This window comes from Juglans microcarpa x Juglans regia, chromosome 4S (assembly GCF_004785595.1).
Source record: "Juglans microcarpa x Juglans regia isolate MS1-56 chromosome 4S, Jm3101_v1.0, whole genome shotgun sequence".
In the NCBI taxonomy this organism is placed as follows: domain Eukaryota; kingdom Viridiplantae; phylum Streptophyta; class Magnoliopsida; order Fagales; family Juglandaceae; genus Juglans; species Juglans microcarpa x Juglans regia.
The window spans coordinates 26,426,732-26,447,442 of NC_054601.1; the positions used below are offsets into that span (position 1 = coordinate 26,426,732).

At 32.8% G+C, this 20,711-nt stretch overlaps 2 protein-coding genes and 1 pseudogene across 2 annotated transcripts; 2 read left to right on the forward strand and 1 right to left on the reverse strand.

The window, feature by feature from the left end:
• On the reverse strand, positions 1–2,964 carry LOC121262404 (gibberellin receptor GID1C-like). Its single transcript, XM_041164876.1, has 2 exons — positions 2,603–2,964; positions 1–1,671 (listed from the first exon to the last, which is right to left on the reverse strand). The coding sequence occupies exons 1-2, from the start codon at positions 2,639–2,641 to the stop codon at positions 679–681; spliced, it is 1,032 nt and encodes a 343-aa protein (XP_041020810.1). The 5' UTR covers positions 2,642–2,964; the 3' UTR covers positions 1–678.
• A 9,013-nt stretch (positions 2,965–11,977) lies between these two features.
• LOC121262405 (histone H2AX-like) lies at positions 11,978–12,938 on the forward strand. The gene is made up of 2 exons (XM_041164877.1): positions 11,978–12,323; positions 12,609–12,938. Exons 1-2 carry the CDS (start codon positions 12,108–12,110, stop codon positions 12,828–12,830), a joined length of 438 nt encoding a protein of 145 aa, XP_041020811.1. The 5' UTR covers positions 11,978–12,107; the 3' UTR covers positions 12,831–12,938.
• Positions 12,939–14,908: 1,970 nt separating this feature from the next.
• LOC121262406 lies at positions 14,909–18,214 on the forward strand (annotated as a pseudogene).
• Positions 18,215–20,711: the final 2,497 nt, after the last annotated feature.

Consider the following 20,711-nt stretch of genomic DNA (forward strand, 5'->3'; position numbering starts at 1 on the left):
TTAAGTAGAATATCGTCAATGTTCATTAGCATTCTATTTACAATTACAAGTACACTGCCAAACATGAACACAACATAGAAAACTTCCCTACACTGAAAAATAAGGGGAAAAAGGGAAAAAGCAAAGAAGCAAACGCTTCATATCAAAGCTAGAACATATGTACGAAGATACAGGATTACAAACCATGGACAATTCAAAGGAAAACGTTTCAATTACCAAGAAAATAACACAAGCAAGGCACCGATCCCAATTGATCGGCCACCAAATGTACCCCATCACTCTTGTCTTCCATCCATCCCAGCATTGCTGGAAGGCAGAATGGGTAATCATAAACATAGTATCTGCTAAACTAAGTCAGGTGGCTCCAGCCGCCACAGAAATTTCATCAAACCAAAACTGTAGTTTTCCGGACAGAAGGACATGCACCACAAAAAACATCTTGATCCAGCTACATGCTGAACCATACCTTTTGCACCCAACAATCAAGCCTGGCCCTCCTTATACCAGGAAGACAAACCAAACCCCAACGAAGCAGAATACCAGTGACGCCATGACAATTGAAAGTGGTATTACTAACAAATTTATTTACCACACACAACCTCTTAAATACCCCAACAGGAATGTCAAGCATTCAAGCATTTGTTACGCATCGCTGCCTACAGGCAAAAGTTCAGTCTATCAACAGTTGGAATCCACAAAGGCACTTATCTCATCCATGACAGTATAGAAGTGGTTATTATTAGGCAACAAGTAAAAGCCGATGGTTGCCTTCTCCAGATATAGAAGTTTCACCTTTTGGCCAGCCTTCTCAAGCCCCTTGACATAAGCCAATTGCCAGTCCTGAATAAGGTCCAAACCAGCCACCACAACAAGGCTCTTTGGGAACTTAATTCCTTCGAGGATTTTACCCTTTGGACCAAATGGGTTACATGCTGGATGGTCTCTATCTTCCCCTTCAGGTAGAAAAGCTCTCCAATACCAATCACGGTCTCGAATAGTGACGAAGTATTTCCCATCGAATCGCTTCTCAGATTCAGTTCTTTCTTCCCCACCAAACATTGGGTTGAGCAGTATATTACCCAAAACTTCAATGTTTGACTCTACTGCTTGTAAAGCAACATGATGTACAATGTTACCTCCGGAACTGTCCCCAGCCAAGTATATATGAACCTTTGAGTCCTTACTTTGAAGCCATGTCCTTGAATTAACCCAGTTAAGAGCAGCCCATCCATCATCATAGGCACATGGATACCTGTTCTCCGGTGCACGGCGATAGTTGACGGAGACCACAACAGCCTTACAAATGCCCACTAGTCGGCGACATAGAGTGTCATATATGGTACTGTTTGCAGAGGAGTGAGCAAAGCTTCCACCATGAAAAAAGATTATGACTGGGACAACCTCAGCAGTCATGGGCTTCTCAAGATCAGCAATGTTTATCTGAGGTTCTTCCCCATGGGCTGGCCGATAGATCCGGCTAAGAAGGCTAGTACTTCTGTTAATAAATACATCAAACGAGAAAACCCCATCAACCGATGTTGCATTAGCTGGTACTTTCCTATCAAGGAACTCTGCTAAGTGCCGGTTGAAAGTACCATCAGGGCGGCGAAGAAGATTGTAAGCCAACTTGAAATTGGAGATGAGGACCCATGTATTCAGAGGTACAACCATCTTTGCAAAAACAAAGACGTTGAAAAAGAAAGAAATAAAAATGAGAAAACATCACAATTCAGCATAATAGGTTAACATGACAAAATAGTAAATATACCTAGCGGAAATAAATCACAGTCAATTTAATCATAAAATAGAGGACCATTTTGCCATGATTGGAAGTATTATGTTCACTAGACTTTCTGTCCTTTTTAAAAAAAATCAGGAAACAACATGCAACTGATTGGGAAATCAAAAATAACAGCCGCAACATAACCCTACCCCACAAATGAGCAAGAAACCATTTCGACACAATCTTCAAACCAAAATCATATTCTCCGAAAAATCAGCTGATATTCGACCATCCAGTGCAGAAACATAATCTCAACACTCACAAACAAGCAAGAAACCACCTTCCTTCACAGCATGATCTTCACATCCAATCGAAAAACCCAAAAACTCCAAAAACAAAACTGAATTAACAATACAAAAGTTCTACTTGTTAAAAATAAAATAACAAACCCAACCCAAGACAACCAAGTAATGAAGACATAACTCAATCAGAGCACAACAAATATCCTATGAAAAGTTTCAGGGGCAAAACCACAAAGAAGAAAAAACGCCTCTCCCACTACCATACCAAAATAAGGGGGAAATCCAACTTTAAAGAACAAAAGCACCACCCAGAAACCAAAGTTCGAAGCATCAATGAACTAAAAGAAACTGCCCCAAACCCAAACGAAACTAGTCCAATAAAAAGATAAGAAAACAGAAATCAACTTTCGAAAAGAAAAATCACTACTTCAAGAGAGCAATGCCCAAGGAAACCCAAAAGGCGAAATGAACCCATCAAAAGCTTCAATATTTGAACCCATAATCATCAAGAACTCTCACAAAACAAGAGATATGCAGTCCGGCTATTGAACAAATCAAGAATAAATCCAGATATTACCTTGGACTCATTGCGGTTGACTTCATTACTCCCCGCCATCAAAACTGGTCCTTCAAAGAAAAGGCTCAACAGAAAAACCTCAAAGAAACACCCCAATTACAGATCCTTCTTGAGAACCATAAAACAACCACTTGGCGAGCCCTCATATATTGAAAACCAAAAAGGCTCTTACTTCTAGTATCTCTTTCTCTCAATAAGATCACTTGTTTAACACATCACTCCAAAGCAAACTGCCCCTAATCTCTGTCCTTTTCCCCCTCGGAAGATAATGTTAAATCTCAGTGCAATAAAACAGACATGAAGAGGGCAAGAGAGAGAATGAGAAGGGGGAGGTGAATGATAAGAATAGAAGCGTACTGCGCACGTTAGAAAACATGTAAAGACAAAAGCTAAAGTACGACTGGGGTCAATGCCGACGAGAGAGACGACAAAGCGAGCGGATGAAAGGGAACTGTAGAGTGCGACTTACCCATCTAAACTATAATTATTATTTGAAAAACAAATTAAAAAAGAGATAACCAGTTTCTATAAGGAAATGGATTATCATAATTCTTTAACCCTTTTTTTAATAATAAATGGGCTAAAATTTAAATAAGAGAGGAATAAATATATTAAATAAACTCTATAATATTTATTAAATAATTAATATTAATAAAAAAACTCACATGAGACTTTGTATTTTTATCTTTTTGATTTTAAATCTTAAAATATCTCGTTTGTTTTTACAAATAAAATAAGATGAATTGAGATTAAAACTGAAAGTCGAATAAAATATTGTTAGAATATATTTTTTTAATATTATTTTTGTTTTAAGATTTAAAAAAATTGAATTTTTTATTTTATTTTATGTAAAAATTTTAAAAAAATATAATAATTAGATGAGATGAATTGTAAAAACAAACGAGATGATTTCAAATCAAAACAAAAAATGAGAAAAAAAAATGATTAATCACTCAAATAATATTAGATACAATTTGCAAGACTTTTATATTCTCATAAAAAAATTAGGATTTATTATTACAAAATAATTTTTATATAAATTTTAAATTTAATAATTTTTTTAAAATAGAATACACGAAATTTGAACACTATAATCTTCAAATATCAAATTTTTATATTCATTTTTCTACTCATATAGACATAAACATGGGGATTCCGTACTTCCGGCAGACGACGGAGCACGTGACAAAAGGAGTTCGTCGAGGCTTCTGTTGTAGCTATGCTGAATGACTTTTGTACCCTTTTTGGCAGCTTTAAATCGACGAAAGTACCTTTGAAAGGGAGAGGCAGTTTTGTCTAACTTTGGGAAGGGGTTGGGGGGTACTTGGGGCTTTAGGCTTTAGCTAAGCTATTTGTTTGGTTCTGATCTGTTCCATCACCTACCCATTTCTTTTACATTCTGTGTTTCTGATTGTATTGCTTAACAAACGAGTCGTTCAAAGTAATCCCCTAAAGTTGACTGCTTTTTATTTTTAATATTTTATTTTTATTTATTTTTACATTTTTTTGATATATTTAAATATTTTTTTAAAATAAAATATTTAAATATACTTAAAATTACTTCTTTAATTATTAAATAAAAAAATTCGACAATCAGTCAAATTGAACGATATAATTAGAAGTCAAAGTAGTTTTTTTCTTAACAAATTAGATAGGAATAAAGCACTTCCACACAACTTGGTAGTTGGTATTGCTTCTTTTTTTTTTTTTTCTAGTGAACCAAAAAAACAAGAAACTTTGTTTCCTTTTTTATTCTTGTTGTAATTATTGCCTTTTAAGGTAATGCATTAGTGATTAGGATTGTCAGTCTAATTTTAAATTAAATCTAATATCTAAATATTTAACTGTCAAATCATTAAATTAATCTCAATTTAAAACTAATTTACTAACATGTGTGATCTACAATTTTTTTCAACTCAACATTTCTTTATACGCGAGATCCATAACCTTTTTTAACTTCTCAAAAATATAATAAACTCATCTTAACATTTAAATACATCTAAATTCATATTATGTAAGCTCCACAAAACTCACTCTATCATCTCAACTCACTATTATTTATAAAGAACTCAACTCATCTCAATTCAGCTCAATATTCAAACGCGACCTTATTATTGCCAACGTGGCAACGTAGATCTTTTTAATAAGGAAAACACTAATTTGCCTCTTCACTTTGCCCACTCTATTTGACTGCTGGTCAAAAAAAAATTTTTTTTTTATTGAGTGATTAAGGAAGTGATTTTAAGTGTATTGATGTATTTTTTTATTTTTTTAAAATATTTAAATATATTAAAAAAATGTGAAAAGAAAACAAAAACAAAACAAAACAAAACTTTTTACGCTGGGCGGTAAGCCCAGCAGTCAATATGAGGCGGCATAGTAGCTACCGCCCAGCGGTCAATATGAGGCTGCATAGTAGCCGCACCCTTTTAATAATATTAAATACTTATAATCATGGTAAAACTCACTTTATATATTTATCTATGTAATACTTCATGGCATAGAGTAATACTTCAAGGCATAGACTTTAAACAATAACTTTAAGATTCAGAGTCGTTTGGGAACCCATCAAATTTCATCTCTTCTAAAAATATCTTATAATTTTTTTTCTAAACATTAGTTAAATATAAATACTTTTTAATTTTAAATCATCAACTTTTTAATTAATCTAATCATTATAATTTTTTCCAACTTTCAAACACAATAAAAAAAATAATTCAATATTTTTCAAATTTTAAAATAAAAATTATATTCTAACAATATTTTAACTTGATAATATTTTTATTCTATTTTTCTCTTTCATTTTTCAAAACATAATAAAATATTTTAACTCAAATCATTTTATTATTATTTACAAATTTATTATCTCATCTCATTCTCTAATGAAGTCAATCACTTTAATGCCTCATTTGATTTTATAATTTATCTCAACTCATCTCATCTTATCTAATCATTATAACTTTATTAAATTTTCATACAAAATAAAATAAATAATTTAATTTTTTTAAATCTTAAAGTAAAAATAATATTAAAAAAATATATTTTAATTTTAATATCTTCTCATCTCATCTTTAAAATTTTATCGAAACTTCAGATTTTAATGTCTATGGAGCCAAGACAATTTTTTATGAAAAACTTGGCCGTGCCTTCTCACACACGCATTTTTAGCTCCAAATGATCGATTTGACCTTAGTATTATTAGATCTTAAAAAAATATGAATGCACATGAAGAATATTAGATCATTCTAGACTTTATTAGATCATTTTTGAATCTTATAATGAGATGAAATGAGATGAGTAGATTAAAGTTAAAAGTTAAATAAAATATTGTCAGAATATTATTTTTTAATATTATCATTATTTTAGAATTTAAAAAAATTGAATTATTTATTATATTTTATATGAAAATTTTAAAAATTTATAATCATAAGATGAGATAAAATAAAACACTTTTACTATCCAAACGAGACCTTAAAGACCAACTCTTACTACTAAAATTATTTTATCAAACCTATTGTCTAACGCAAATAAATGACGCATGCATATTACAACTAAAACTTCAAATTAGAGTGTCAAAGTATCGAAATCGATACCATATTTCATCATATGATCAAGGTGTAATTTTCTTTTCTTACTCTTTATATTATGATAAAAAAAAAAAAATCATTTAGAAAAAGCATACTATTAAAACACATTCACCTAATTGTCCTATTTAAACATTGGATGCTATTTATCTGTTGAGTTTTGTTTGTCTCACATAATTCCTTTTTTGTTAACTTTGAGGTAAAGTTCATTTTTGCACCCATTAATTTGCTTTTGGCATGCAACTTTAAGAGCAGTTCTACAAGAGTCCTATAAAAAATTAAAATAATAATAATAATAATAATAAGAAAAAGAAAAAAGAGAAGTCCTACAAGAGGGGTGGCTCTTCACAAAGCTCTTGAGATGTCTTTTATTTATTTATTTTTTCCTTTGTTTTTAATGGGTATGACACTTTACTTTATCAGTGCCAAGTGGTGTGGCTGTGGACCTGTGGTGTTATAAGGGTACTCTCATACCAAAAAGGTGAAAAAGAGATCAAAGATGCGCGTGCTCTCTTCATCTCTCTTGATATTAGGTGTCGTTGGGTATTCTAAACCATTACCTAAATAATAGTGAAAAAATAATAACAGAATATTAAATATTAATAAATAATAATAAAAAATAATAAAAAATAATAAATAATAGCTAAATATTCTAAAAATATTCTCAATAACAAAACTAGGCCTAAGACTAAGCCATATTTTTTAAAAAAACTAGTCAGCTATCAAACATCTGCAAATATCTAATGCAACATGGCATTGTATGTACATTTTGGAGAAGGAGCAAAAAATGCAAAATGCATCACTCATGGAAACACTAATCCCTTATATTTGCAAGTCTTTTTTTATTGACATATCAATTATACTACTAATATGGATGTCCATCACATCAACTTAGTTAAAAAAATATTTATAAACTCATTTTTTTAATATAATTAATCTCACCGTAAGTGCTGTGTTACACTAGCAGCTTGTACACAACATAACTCCTCACACAATACTAATCAAAGCAAAATGATATTCTAATCACCATTCTCTCAACATTTCATTAAATGATATCAAACAATTGTTTGATAAACATAAAAAAATTTCCAATCATTTAATATCGAGAAATGTTATTTCAATGCCTTTACACCACACACCATCCACATTGCATAATTTAATTTGTAAAATTCAAATTTTTAAAATTAAATTATGTCACATCAATAATTTATGGTGTAAAGACTTTAGAATAGAATTATTCATTAATAGTAGATCATGAGATTATAAAAAATAATATAAATAAAAAAGATTATGAGCAGTTTTATTCATTGAATCGATAAAAAACTTCCATTTCTCAGATTGTGTTACTTTTGATACTAAGATCAAAGTATACTTGAATTAAGCTTTTACACTACATACCATTCACATTACATACTTTTTAGGCTCCGTTTGGATGTTGGAAGATATTGAGATCAATTCAATATCCTTGAATAAAGCCTTAGCTAAGCTTATTTAAGAATTCAAACGAAGTCTTAACTCAACCCAAAACATATTTACACATAAGACCCACAACCTTTTTCAACTCAACACCTCTTTACATGCAGAACCCACAACTTTTTTCAACTTCTCATAAATACATCTAAACTCACATTAACATCAAAACATATCTAAACTCATCTTCGGTGAGCTTCACAAAACTCACTCCACTATCTCAACTTATTATTATTTATAAAAAACTCAATTCAACATCTAAACGGATCTAAAAGTCATCTTGCAATAATTTGGAACAAATTTCCTTTTCTTTTAGTTAAAATTAACGAGTTTTACAAGTAAAACTAATTAATATGAATATTCTGTAAGATTTTGTTTAAGAGTAACATTGAATAGAATAAATCATCACATCTACAAGGTATTTAAATAAAACCTACAATATTGGTGAAATTAAAATATATATGATTAAGCAAGTGGAATTAACTTGTATTCATGCATATTAGAGATTAGTCTTGCTTTTTAACAATAACCTCGATAAACTTTTTATATAAGTTGGAGAAAGATGCACACGATATGTGACTTCTATAATATAATATTTTCACGATAAAATGTACATTAGTTGCTATTGTGTAAGCTATTAAATATGTTTATTAATAAGGTGATACCATTCGTTGCAAATAACTATTTGCTATAGAAAAAAACTATTTGTAGCAAATATATCTCGCTGCAAATAGTCTTACATTAGAAAAAAAAATACAATACCACAAACTAGGGATATGGTATATCATTCATTCAAAATCTGCATTCAATCTCTTACAGCGTTGCTACTATAAACAACTTTCAATTACTGTAATAGAAATGAAATGATATCAATGAGTTGTGATACATTCGTGAACCAAAATGAGTATATAATAAGTAACAACATTCAACAATTCCAACTCAAAATATTTTCATAGTCCAAAATGTAGCAATTTAATTCATTTTACCCACCGAAAACTACCATAAGACATGACAATCAATTCCCTTTATTGTAGAGTATATAGTTATAGCAATCCTAGCAGAACAGCTGCAAAAGCAAAAGACAGCTCAGGTACTTTGAAACATATTGCATAATTCCAAGTAAAAACACCTAGAAACAAAGGTGAAAGCATGAACTTAACTTGTAAGAGATAATTGTTCTAACATACAGGTCCAAAGAGAGACAAAACTTCTTGACCCAAAATCTGACACAACTCGAAGAATAAAAACTAAGAGCATCCAAGACTCTCCCCTACAAGGACAGAGAATAGCCAAAACTGAGATTGAAACAAAAATCATGGAAAATCAACTTGAGCTCATTTAGCCAAAACCAAAACTTCCAACTTAGGGGTGCTACCTACACCCTATGGGCCGGGAAAGCCTCTTTCCCACCCCCGCACAAGGGGGGTAGGGTATCCTGTTCGGATGCCACCATCCGCCCCGCACCCCCCTTCTGCCCCTCACAAAAAAAAAAAAAAGAGCCCTCGGCCTAGAACACTGTAATGGGCCAAACTGACCTATAACCTATTTTTGAGTCATTTTTTGCCCAAAAATTAACTAAAAAAATACAAATAAAAAAATAATTTACAATAATACAAATTATATATACTATTAAGTTGGAACTAATAATCATAACTAAGATATTACAATAATACAAATTAAGATAAAACTATTCTAAAAATACAAATTGATCATCTAAAAAATATTACAAGTTGTCACATAATTTAAATAAAAGATCATGATAACACAATAAACTATTAAGGACAAATTATAGCAACATTACAATTAAGTGAATTAACACAAGAATATCATCATTTCAATCGGAGAACTGACTTCGACTTTTTGACATTGGAATTTGGGTTGGCCATGGTGGTGAAAAATTTAGTGAGCTGTGCTGTGAGATTACAAACAAATTAGAATTATAAAAAAGAAAAAAAAAATACACTACTTACGTTTTATTCTGATAATCCCACTTTCTTGTTTATAACATGACTCAAATTATAATAAAGTCGTACTATACTCATATAATAAATAAAGGAAAAGGGTCACATGATATTATTTTATGATTTATTTTAGCTAAAGCAACCAATACTCATATAATAAATAAAGGAAATGCTAATAATAATAATAATAATAATAGGATTTTTAGTCTTAATAGACCAATCATTTTTTGTTTGAAACGAAATAGTATTGCAAAATATGATTCATGCATGAACCACATGCCGATGTTACTTTCAATGAACATTACTGTAAAAAAGGGCTACGTTCTGGGAGAGCTTTGGAAGCATTGGCAGGCGCTGGGTCGATAATTACAAGGCTAGAAACAGTAGTTTTTGGATTCTTGTCCATTATCCATTCCCCCTTCAAACCTATATATAATTAACACACACACACAGATCACTCTCTCTCATGACCATGCAGCATTTTTCTTATAATTTGTGTTGCATGCATGTATGGATGGACCAACTCTCAATACCTCTTTTCGTTTCGCTTTCTTTTCTTTTGGGTTTCTTCGATTTGTAGTCTTTTCCCATGAACTTCTTTTACACTGCACACCACCATGGAAAATACAGGCATGATCACACAAAGAATGTCTGTGGAAAATAAATCAAGCTAGTCTAGCGAGATCACCTCCGACGATCTAAAATTCTTTGGTAAAAATGTATTTTTGCGGCGACTTTTTGCCACCCCGCAAAAGGTAAGATTTAAAAATTTAAAAATTGGACTTATATTTTTTCTCTCTTAGATTTCGGACATTAAGCGGATGATTTTAAATTGAGTCAAGTGTTTTAAAATCTTCTAAATATTTTAAAAGTCTAAAATTATATAAATGAGGTATTTTTAGTATTATTGGACCATGCTTAAATTTTTAAGTCAATTATTGTTTGGAGCCCCCAAAAACGTTATAGTTTTACAAATTTATTTTATTTATGATTTTATTTCTCTTGGAGATATTTACCATGCTTAGTTATTTATTTTACGTCAAAAACTTCATTTATTTAGATGAATTTATTTTCCTTAAAAATATTTATAAAAACTCATCATTTTATTTTATGATAAAAAATATTATTTATTTGACTCAAGAATAAAGAGTTTGGTTTTAAAACTTAATGTATTTCCCTTTGTAATTATTTCTACTCTTTATTTTCTATTAGTATTTTATTTCAGTTGGATTTATCTCCACCGTTGGATTTATTTCCACCATTGGATTTAAGTTAAGAACACTAAGATGTAGGGCTAGGATATGTTGCCCAAAACCTTAGTTCCCTCCTCTTTTCTTTCTCTCCCCCATCGTGCCGCCTCTCTCTCCCCCCATTGTACTAGTCGTGCCACCCTTGCCGATGAGCTTCTCTCCCTCAAAAGTAAACCTATAAAGAGATATTACAAAAATAAACCTACAAAATATAAACGGACATGAGTTTATATGACACGTTAGATTTTACTTTTAAATAAAAATAGTTTTAAAATCTAACATATGAAATTTATAAAACACGTCAATTTATGAATTTATTTTTGTAAAATATTTTTGTAACAAAAATACTTCTCATTAATTTTTGAGTGGATTTTTTTTTTTTAATATAAGATAGACGTGATTAATACTTTAAAAAAAATATGACACTTTGCACTAATTATGAAACTTTTGGGCGACAATTCTATTTCTTAAAAGGATAGTTTTAACTTTTCTGGAATATAATTATCCAATTTTTGCCAACAAATTTACATTAATTTGAGCTTACCTTTACTAGCCAAACACCTTAAGAAATTAACAACAAAATGCCAAAAAAACTTCTCATTGGCTAAACTATTTCTGTTACCCATTTTTGGATTTCAAGACTTACCATGATTACTAAATTCTCTTATATAAAAATTGGTATGTATATATACAATTTATTTTAAGATATTAGCTATAAAAAAAATTAAAAATAAATTTTTTTTTTTATAGCTAAACATAACTATTTTTTAGGTTAGTTGATGTGATAGATTTTCATATCAAATTTTATTTAATGCGTAAATAAAAAAAAATAAGTAATCTTCATTGATTTCTCATTTAAAAGAAAAGGGACAAAAATATCCATATATTTGGTAAGACGAAAAACGATGGGTGTTACATGTGAAGCACCGACCGACGTCGTTTTAGAATATGTCACACCGACTCCAAAGAGACCGCGAAAAATCGAACACTCCGATTCCTAAAGCTATTCCCGCGAATCTTCAAAGAGTAGATGCCACGTTGGCGATCCGCGTGAGTGCCCTCTCAGCCAATCAACTTGTGCTCTCACTGCCTATATAAATCTAACCCCGTCTTCCACACGCTCCAAGTCTCACATCACACAGGGAAAATTTGGCGGAAGTGGTAGGGTTTGGGGGCTTTATTTGCAACACGTTTCGTCGATTCGTGAGGTCCATTTGGAGTTCGATTATTCAGCATAGAGATGAGTTCGACGGGTGGAGGTGGCGGAGGTGGGTCGACCAAGGGTGGGAGGGGCAAGCCGAAGGCCTCGAAGTCGGTGTCTAGGTCGCATAAGGCTGGACTTCAGTTCCCGGTGGGGAGAATCGCTAGATTTCTCAAGGCTGGTAAGTATGCTGAGCGTGTTGGTGCCGGAGCTCCCGTCTACCTCTCGGCCGTTCTCGAATACCTCGCCGCTGAGGTCCGTTTCTTCTTTTTGGTTCTGATTTATTTTGGTTTTGATGGCTGGGCCAAAATATGCTCGTGTATGATTTTAGGGTTTGTTTGAGTTCTGATGTTTTACGTTTGGAATGGGTGTTTGGGATTTTAATTTAGTGATTTTTGTGGGGATTGGATTTTGAAATTAGATTATCAAATGCTTTTTGCGCTCCTTTGTGGACTTATCTTCGTTGGTTGATCTTCTTTTAAACTCAATTGGGTTTCACTTTTGATGCGAGTCTAATTATGGTGTTTGATGTATGTTCAGGTGTTGGAGCTTGCCGGTAACGCGGCGAGAGACAACAAGAAGAACAGAATTGTGCCGAGGCACATCCAACTTGCAGTGAGAAACGATGAGGAGCTGAGCAAGCTTTTGGGCTCTGTTACCATTGCCAATGGAGGTGTACTGCCTAATATCCACCAGACTCTTCTGCCCAAGAAGGTTGGGAAAGGGAAGGGTGAGATTGGATCTGCTTCTCAGGAGTTCTAGGGCTAGCTTAATTGTGTAATGTATATGTGCATTGCAATTTCCTCCTTTTGTCATATGAAATTTGATGGTACCTTTTTGTCAATGAAAAGAATTTATCGACTTTTGCAACTGTTCAGGCCCTGTCTATATCTTTACCAATTCTCAACAGATTTCCTCAACCAAATATGATTATAGGGTGACACACTGGATACAAGTATCCATTTGAGAGATTGGTTTTGATGTAGTTGAGAGGTTTACTCGATGAAGTTCGTCGTCAGCTGTTTGGGGATCTCGTGATTTTTTCTCTGCGTTTTCCATCTCTCCTTGAATAGGCATTTTGAGTTACTGTGCTATATGTGTATGGCGTGCGAGGAAGTTTTTTCTCATCTATCCTCCCAGCCTTTCAACCTTGGAGAATGGTGATTGCAAAACACAATGGTAGTCAAGCTAATCAATCAGCAGAACTATTGTAATGATTTGGCTTCTGAGCATAACTGCGTATTATCCTGTGGTGTTTTCGTTGTCTGGGGTTTGGACTCTGGGGATTGGCGGGCGAGGCGCTACAAGTTGGCTATAAATAAAAACAATTGTGCGGAATGTGGACGGTGCTACTGCTTCGTGGCGGCGATGCTGATGAATGTTGACAGTGTTTTAAGCCGAAGCAACATACCGCGTTAATTTCTTTTCCTTGAATGCTGTGTCTATGCAAAATAAACTAAACCGTCCATTGCCTGATTGCCATGCATCTGTTTGTCTTCATTTGGCTCTTCCTGACGACGATGCAAAATGCTGTACCTTATATATATATATATATATATATATATGTACACATGCTACAAGCCTAAACTGAGGTCCCGATAAGGCCTTATTTTATTTTTCATTTTTTATACCTATAAACATTTTTTAAAAAAAAAATTACAATACCATTAAAAACACCTCCTGACTTTAGCTTTTTTATATATAAAATACGAAATGCCGTATTCAGTAGTGCAGCACATCTCACTTGAGTTTCGGACTCGACCTTTGTGAATCCCAACCTGAAACATATTCTGAAAATAAAAACAGCGGTTAGTAATCTAAGTAATTCATTGTCACATTAACAACCCAATGAAATGATGTTAAAATCAGGCATGAAGTCTGTTGGAAGAAAAACAGCTCTATTCATTACAGAATAAGACCATTGATAAGTGAGTTGTTCATACTAGTAGTTATGGCCTTGTGGCTAACTCTTTATTAATTTGACTGTGCCACAAGTCTCAAATGGAAAACATAACATGTTTTTGAAAAATTAATGATATCTTTACTATCCTCTACTAACCCGTTTAGGGCTTGAGATTTGGGGAGGGGGATTGAGTTATTGGGTGTGATGGAGGAACTGAGCTTCTGAGAGACTTCTCTCACAAGCTTTTCATTTTTGAATCTCGGGCTAGTAAAAGTATTATTATCCATTACATAGGGTAGTAACTAGTAAGTGTATTATTATCCGTTACATCGGATCTATCTTGGAATTTTTAAATTAAATAGTCACTTAAAAATCTCATGAACAGACGTCGTAAATAGATAATTGGAAAAATAGTCCGAGAATCGAAGCCAATTGCTAAGGCAACTCGCAATATATTTAAAATTTGATGGGCTTCCATTTTTAACGTAAAGATAAAAATTCATATGAATATTTTTTTAAATTTTCTGGGTGGGATATTATATTAACTGATATTTTCTTTTCCAAGCTGGAGTCGTAAAAAAAAAAAAAAAAAAAAAAAAAAAAAAACAAAGCAGAGCATGGGGGTGCGTTTGGTTAATTATAGAAAATAATCTTAATGCTTTTATAAATACATTATTTTTCATATGAATAGATAGACCAATAATTCAATCCATTTCGTTTTGAATTGGATTACGTTATATTTCTGGAATGAAATTGCTGAATCCATTGAGTAGATCATTTGCTCTGTATACTTATTTTCTGGGTAAATTCCATTTTAGTCAAATGTTATTCACTGTATAATGGGATTCTTTATAAATATGAAGATACTTATATATAATTAATTTATATTGTTTTTATTTCATGATGTAAATGATATATCCTTTTATTTTTTTTTGAGTGGTTGAGAACGAATACTGCAAACAATGTCTTAAACATGCTGGGTTATTTACTGAATTGACTTCTTTTGAGTTTTATTTGGATGGGAACTGTGGCCTATTATGCTGGTTTGTCATGTCGGCCGCAACTGAGACTCACAACATTCAGTATCATATGCTCGTCTGAGGTTGGTGTCTCGAGGCGACAGGCTTTGGAGCAACTGGATAAGAAGCTGGCCGTGGACGACGACAGGGCAGCACTCTCACTTGCTAAGGATTTGCAAGGCAAGCCTGGGGGCTTCGATGCTTTGGGGGTGCTAGACAGGTCTGTGAGAGTTAGTTCCTGGTTGTTGTTTTGGATGAATTTTTAGAAATTGCGGTGGCAAAGGAAATTTTTAAGTTTCTGCAACGTTAATGTAGTTAGCAGAATCATCTTGATGTAAAATAGAGGAAAATTGTCTTTGCAATCTTGGATGAGTCTAGCTGCAAATTGGCGAAGTTGTAGTCTGATTTATGATTCGGAAATAGAATTGTAATTCATTGTTATAGACTTTTATGTATCTGCATGTCGCTAGTAGATAGTTGTTCTCCTTGTTTACTTGTCCAAAGTTGGTAAAGATAGGTTCTTCATCATACAAGAGAGTCAATGATGCAGGTGCCCCAAAGACTTTATTCCTTGGATGAATTGAGGCTGAATGGAATCGAAGCATCGTCTCTTTTGTCACCGGTGGATGCAACACTTGGTTCAATAGAAAGAAACCTGCAACTTGCTGCTGCTCTGGGAGGGCTTGCTGCCTGGAATGTGCTTGACTTTAGCCCACAAAAAGTTCTATATTTTTCTCTGGGGCTGCTGTTTCTATGGACACTGGATTCAGTAATTCCGTTCTCTCTCTCTCTCTCTCTCTCTCTCTCTCTCTCTCTCTACCCAAGATCCTTTTCTGAAACTTTGTTCCAAGGACTTGTTTTATTCTGAAATTGTGTGTTTTTGGCTGAGTACCAATATGTTGTGTTATTCTTGGAGGCATTTAAAATTATTTCATTGGCCGACTCACCCAGTCACGTGTTGCTTAAATCACTGACAGTGGAGACAAGGTCGAATTGTCTTTACCATACTAATACTAGAATCTTAAAATATTGGTTGTTTCTAGGTCTCTTTTGATGGAGGTGTTGGTAGCTTGGTTCTTGATACAATTGGCCACACATTTAGTCAGAAGTACCACAATAGGGTTGTTCAAGTAAGATTCCTCTCTCTCATTGTGTGGCAGTGCATTGCATTTGTTCATTTTGTTTTTATAGGAATAACCATCCAATAACAATATGCTGAGACCATTCTACATTTATTTGGTGATGACATTCATGCTATGTTCTTGTTTCAAAGGCCATAACATGTTCAAGGCTGCTTTGTTCTGTAAGATTATCGTGTTGTATGTTCATTACAGTATATTACCTATCTTCTGATAAGTTTTAGAACTGTTTGTCATGTCAATATGGACCTCATGTGCAGCATGAAGCTGGTCATTTCTTAATCGCTTACTTAGTGGGTATTCTTCCCAAGGGATACACACTAACTAGTTTGGAAGCTTTGAAGAAGGAAGGATCTCTAAATGTTCAAGCTGGGACTGCTTTTGTGGATTTTGAATTTGTTGAAGAAGTGAGTTTGTTTTCTTTAATCTGATTTTAATTACTTAATTTCTTCTGTTCCTATTCTGTTTTCTGTCTCGCTGCTGTTTTGGGTTCTATTAAGTTATATACTTATTTTATGGAAGGTCAGGTTTCATTTCATGTTCCTTCACAACTAAAGGCACTTGATGATGCCATGGCTCTGCTGCTTTTATCCAGAACCAGTTGCTATGAATCGGATCTGACTTTGTAGCAGAGCTCAAAGCTCTTTTGGGTCATGTCACAAGTTGACTTGAGGGAGTTATTGTCTATTGTCTTTGTTGTCACAGGTTAAACCTGTGGCAACTGTCAGCAGGTCAAGTCTGCTACTCAACTCATTAACTTTGTCGACACAAAGTTATATGATAACATCCAGTCTTTCCATTTCGGCAATTTGATATATAATTTATCATTCATGGGTGTTGATAAGATCTTGTAGCCATTGAGGTAACGGAGTTGTGTCCCTTACCCAATTGGTATACCTAAAAGTAACAAGTATGTTGGATACTGTCACGGTATCATTGATCAAACAATAAATAATAGAACTTTACATACAGAGATTGTGGCATTTTTTTAGAATAGATTCTTTGGGATTGGTCTGATCCATTGATTTGATGCATAGGACCTGGTGATGCTTAGATTTAATCAAGCATGGCTAAACAATAGCAGCTTAACCTTTGATAAGGGAAGTGGTCTATGTAAAAGTGGAATTCAAAAGGTTTCATTGGAGGGGGTTCGGTTAGTTCTAATGAGCAAGCTGAATGCTGCTGTATACAAACTTATAACTTGATAGCCGCTATATTCTTAAAAAATATATAAAAAATAAATCTTTATTACCAATATAAATAGTGTTTTGCCTTCTTGTTACTGAATGTTACCTCCCCTTCCATGTCATGCAGGTTAATGCAGGAAAAGTATCTGCTACAGTATGTCACAGCATTCTTAAAGCTTATATATATATATATACATGCCTGTAACATATTTCATTTAATGTTACTCTTAAAAAATATTTAGTTTTCTGATTGAAAATAATGAGTTTTATCTCCCTGGAAACAAATCCTTTTGTTTTTCAGACACTGAACAGATTCTCATGTATAGCACTGGCGGGTGTGGCGGCTGAGTATCTTTTATATGGAATTGCTGAGGGAGGCCTTGCTGACATTAACAAGGTTTGTACTACTTCTTACTTATTTGACACAGTAAGCAAATTATAGATATTATTAATTGAACTTGATCGTTAATGATGGAACAGTTGGACATGCTACTCAAAAGCTTGGCCTTCACACAGAAGAAAGCGGATTCCCAAGTCAGATGGTCTGTACTGAATACAGTCCTACTTTTGCGGCGCCATGAATTAGCACGAGCTAAGCTTGCAGAGGCCATGTCCATGGGAAAGTCTGTAGGAACTTGCATTGGCATTATAGAGGAGACCATAGACGATTCCGACATCCAGCTTCAACTGGGTTGAAGTGGAGGCTCAGGAATTCAACCTCCATTAACATGATTTTTTTCCTTCTAATTTTCTCTTAGATAGTGAATTTGGAAAGGGTAGAACAAGCGAAAGATTTGTGATACAAGAAGAAGGCAGTAACTCAATGCACTAATTCTTTGAAATTTTTATGTTGTGAAGGACCATGTGTCCAATTATCAACTCAAACTCAAATTTGCATCAATTCATCGTTTCTAAGGGATGAATATACATTTTATATATTAAAAAGGGCACCGAAAATTTTTTGACCCCCTTTTTCGGCTCTTAATTCAATCCGACCCGCTAATTAGGGTTTACTATATATTATATTAAACATTTGTACACTCGCCACACTGTATCTTTTACTATCATCCGGAAAAAAATCATTTGCATGAATTTTGTGGATGTGGACATGAACGTCCATGTAAATTTTGTGTCGTTGATTTCAAGTTTTTGCTCTAGTTTTTTCTTATTGCATGTTCCTAACAAGGCACGTAGAAAATCAAGTTTGATCAACTTATTAACACGAAAAGCCCACCAAACCTAATATATAAACAAAAAAAAAAAAAAAGAAAAGATGAAATTCTGCCATGGTGTTTTTGAGAAATTGAGATACAGAAATGGAAAAATGCTTTTGAGAATAGAGAGAGAAGTAGAACAGAGAGGAAAATATCTTGATCTTATAAGTAAACTTTATTCTTACAACCGAAATATACACGTCATGTAGTGTATTTATACTTACATCTGAAATGGTAAAGCTAAACTAAACTGAACTGATAGGTACATCATATTATCAAGATAGAAATGTAAATGTATACAAAAAAATATATATTTCTAAGATAATCTGACGACAAAACTATCAAAATCGAGGCATTGCACAACCAAATAACTATAAAGTTGCAACATGCAACATCTTTTAATATATGAGACTGCCTCCTCTTGTGGACAATCTTTTTCCCATCTAGAACCAAATAGCTTTAATCTGAGGTTTTGGCTAAAACTAAAGCCATTGAAGATATTAATCTATATTGGACTATCCATCTTAAAATTAAAATAATAATATAAAATTATGTATTTTTATAATAATATTTTTTAATAAATTCTTTTTTATGTTTTACAACTACACTCTATATATTAATTAATAATTTAATTAATTTTACTTAAAATTATTGTTTCCCAACTATTTTTTATATCAACTTAATTATCCAACATATATAGTATAACCTTGTTTACAAAAATATTTCTCGGAAAATTTGGACATAATATAGCCTTGTTGATTCTTTGTGAATAAAATATGAGTTTGATAGATGAATAATAACTCTACAACTTTAAAAATTCATTTAGAGTTACTGTAACTCAAAGTCTAAACTGAAAGTTTTTAGCTAGTCCAATATAGGTCATTTATACAAAATTTAACTATATTTTACATTTCACGGACATTTAGGGCTCGTTTGTTTTCAGAGATGAGATGAGATTAAAGTTAAAAAGTTGAATAAAATATTGTTAGAATATATTTTTTAATATTATTTTTGTTTTGGAATTTGAAAAAGTTGAATTGTTTATTTTATTTTGTATAGGGATTTGAGAAAGTTGTAATCATGAAGTGAGATGAGATGAGATGAGATAAGATGTTTCCTGAAAATAAACGAGACCTTAGCTAATCTAATACCAGTGGTCTTATATATACCTCAAACTCACAGATGGAATTTCTCGGACGTTGTTGATCTTCAAGTACTTCTACCCAACATCACCGCCAACGGACAAGTGCATCAAACTCTCCGTTGAATTTCCAAACTTCCAACCGCCGCATGCATGGTACTGATTGGTACGTGAATCTCATGCACCGTCATAGCCTAGAGTACTGGCTTTAGTGAGGCGCGAATAATTTTCTTTTTTATTAGCTTCGGCGTCCAACCCCGGCCGACTGCTTAGCCAACCATTAGATCATTAGAAAAACTGCGCGCATCTCTTATAAGTTGTTGATTTTTCCAAGGAACATGAGCATGGGACATTAATTTATTTAACTTTTTATTCTCTAGCTTTTCATGCACTCCTCATGTATTAATTGTAAAGTGATTTGTTTTGAGCATCCAATTACAAAGTAGCATTACAAGCATGTTTAAGTAGGGTCCCAAAACCATCATATATTAAAGGAAAATAGGTATTCAAATTTCAACTAGGCACTCTAACAAACTAGGATATTTAATTTATAACATCCTAATTTGTTTTTCCCCATAAACTTTAGGTTAGATTGATAATAAACTAGACTGTCTCGTTTGTTTTCGCATATAAGATGAGATAAATTAAGATTAAAATTAAACGTTAAATAAAATTTTTGAGGAAAAGCAAATTAGGATGTTATTTTTATTTTGAGATTTGAAAAAGTTATATTGTTTATTTTATTTTGTATGAAAATTTAAAAAATTTATAATGATCACAGATAGAATGAAATGAATTGAGAGCAATTGTGAAAATAAACGAGGCTAATTCTTATGCCTAAAATAAGAAAAACGAATCTTAAGTACTTGATTTGAGCTGAGCTCTTTGAACTTTAGAATTCTTATAGTCAAAAGAAAAGAACCACGTGTACCATTGGATGTTATAAGAGAAAAACTTGGTGTACAAGCTCGCAGTCAATAATATTGATACAATGAGTTTCTTCGGACGTAACTTTTTTCGGGGCGAAATTATTATATTAA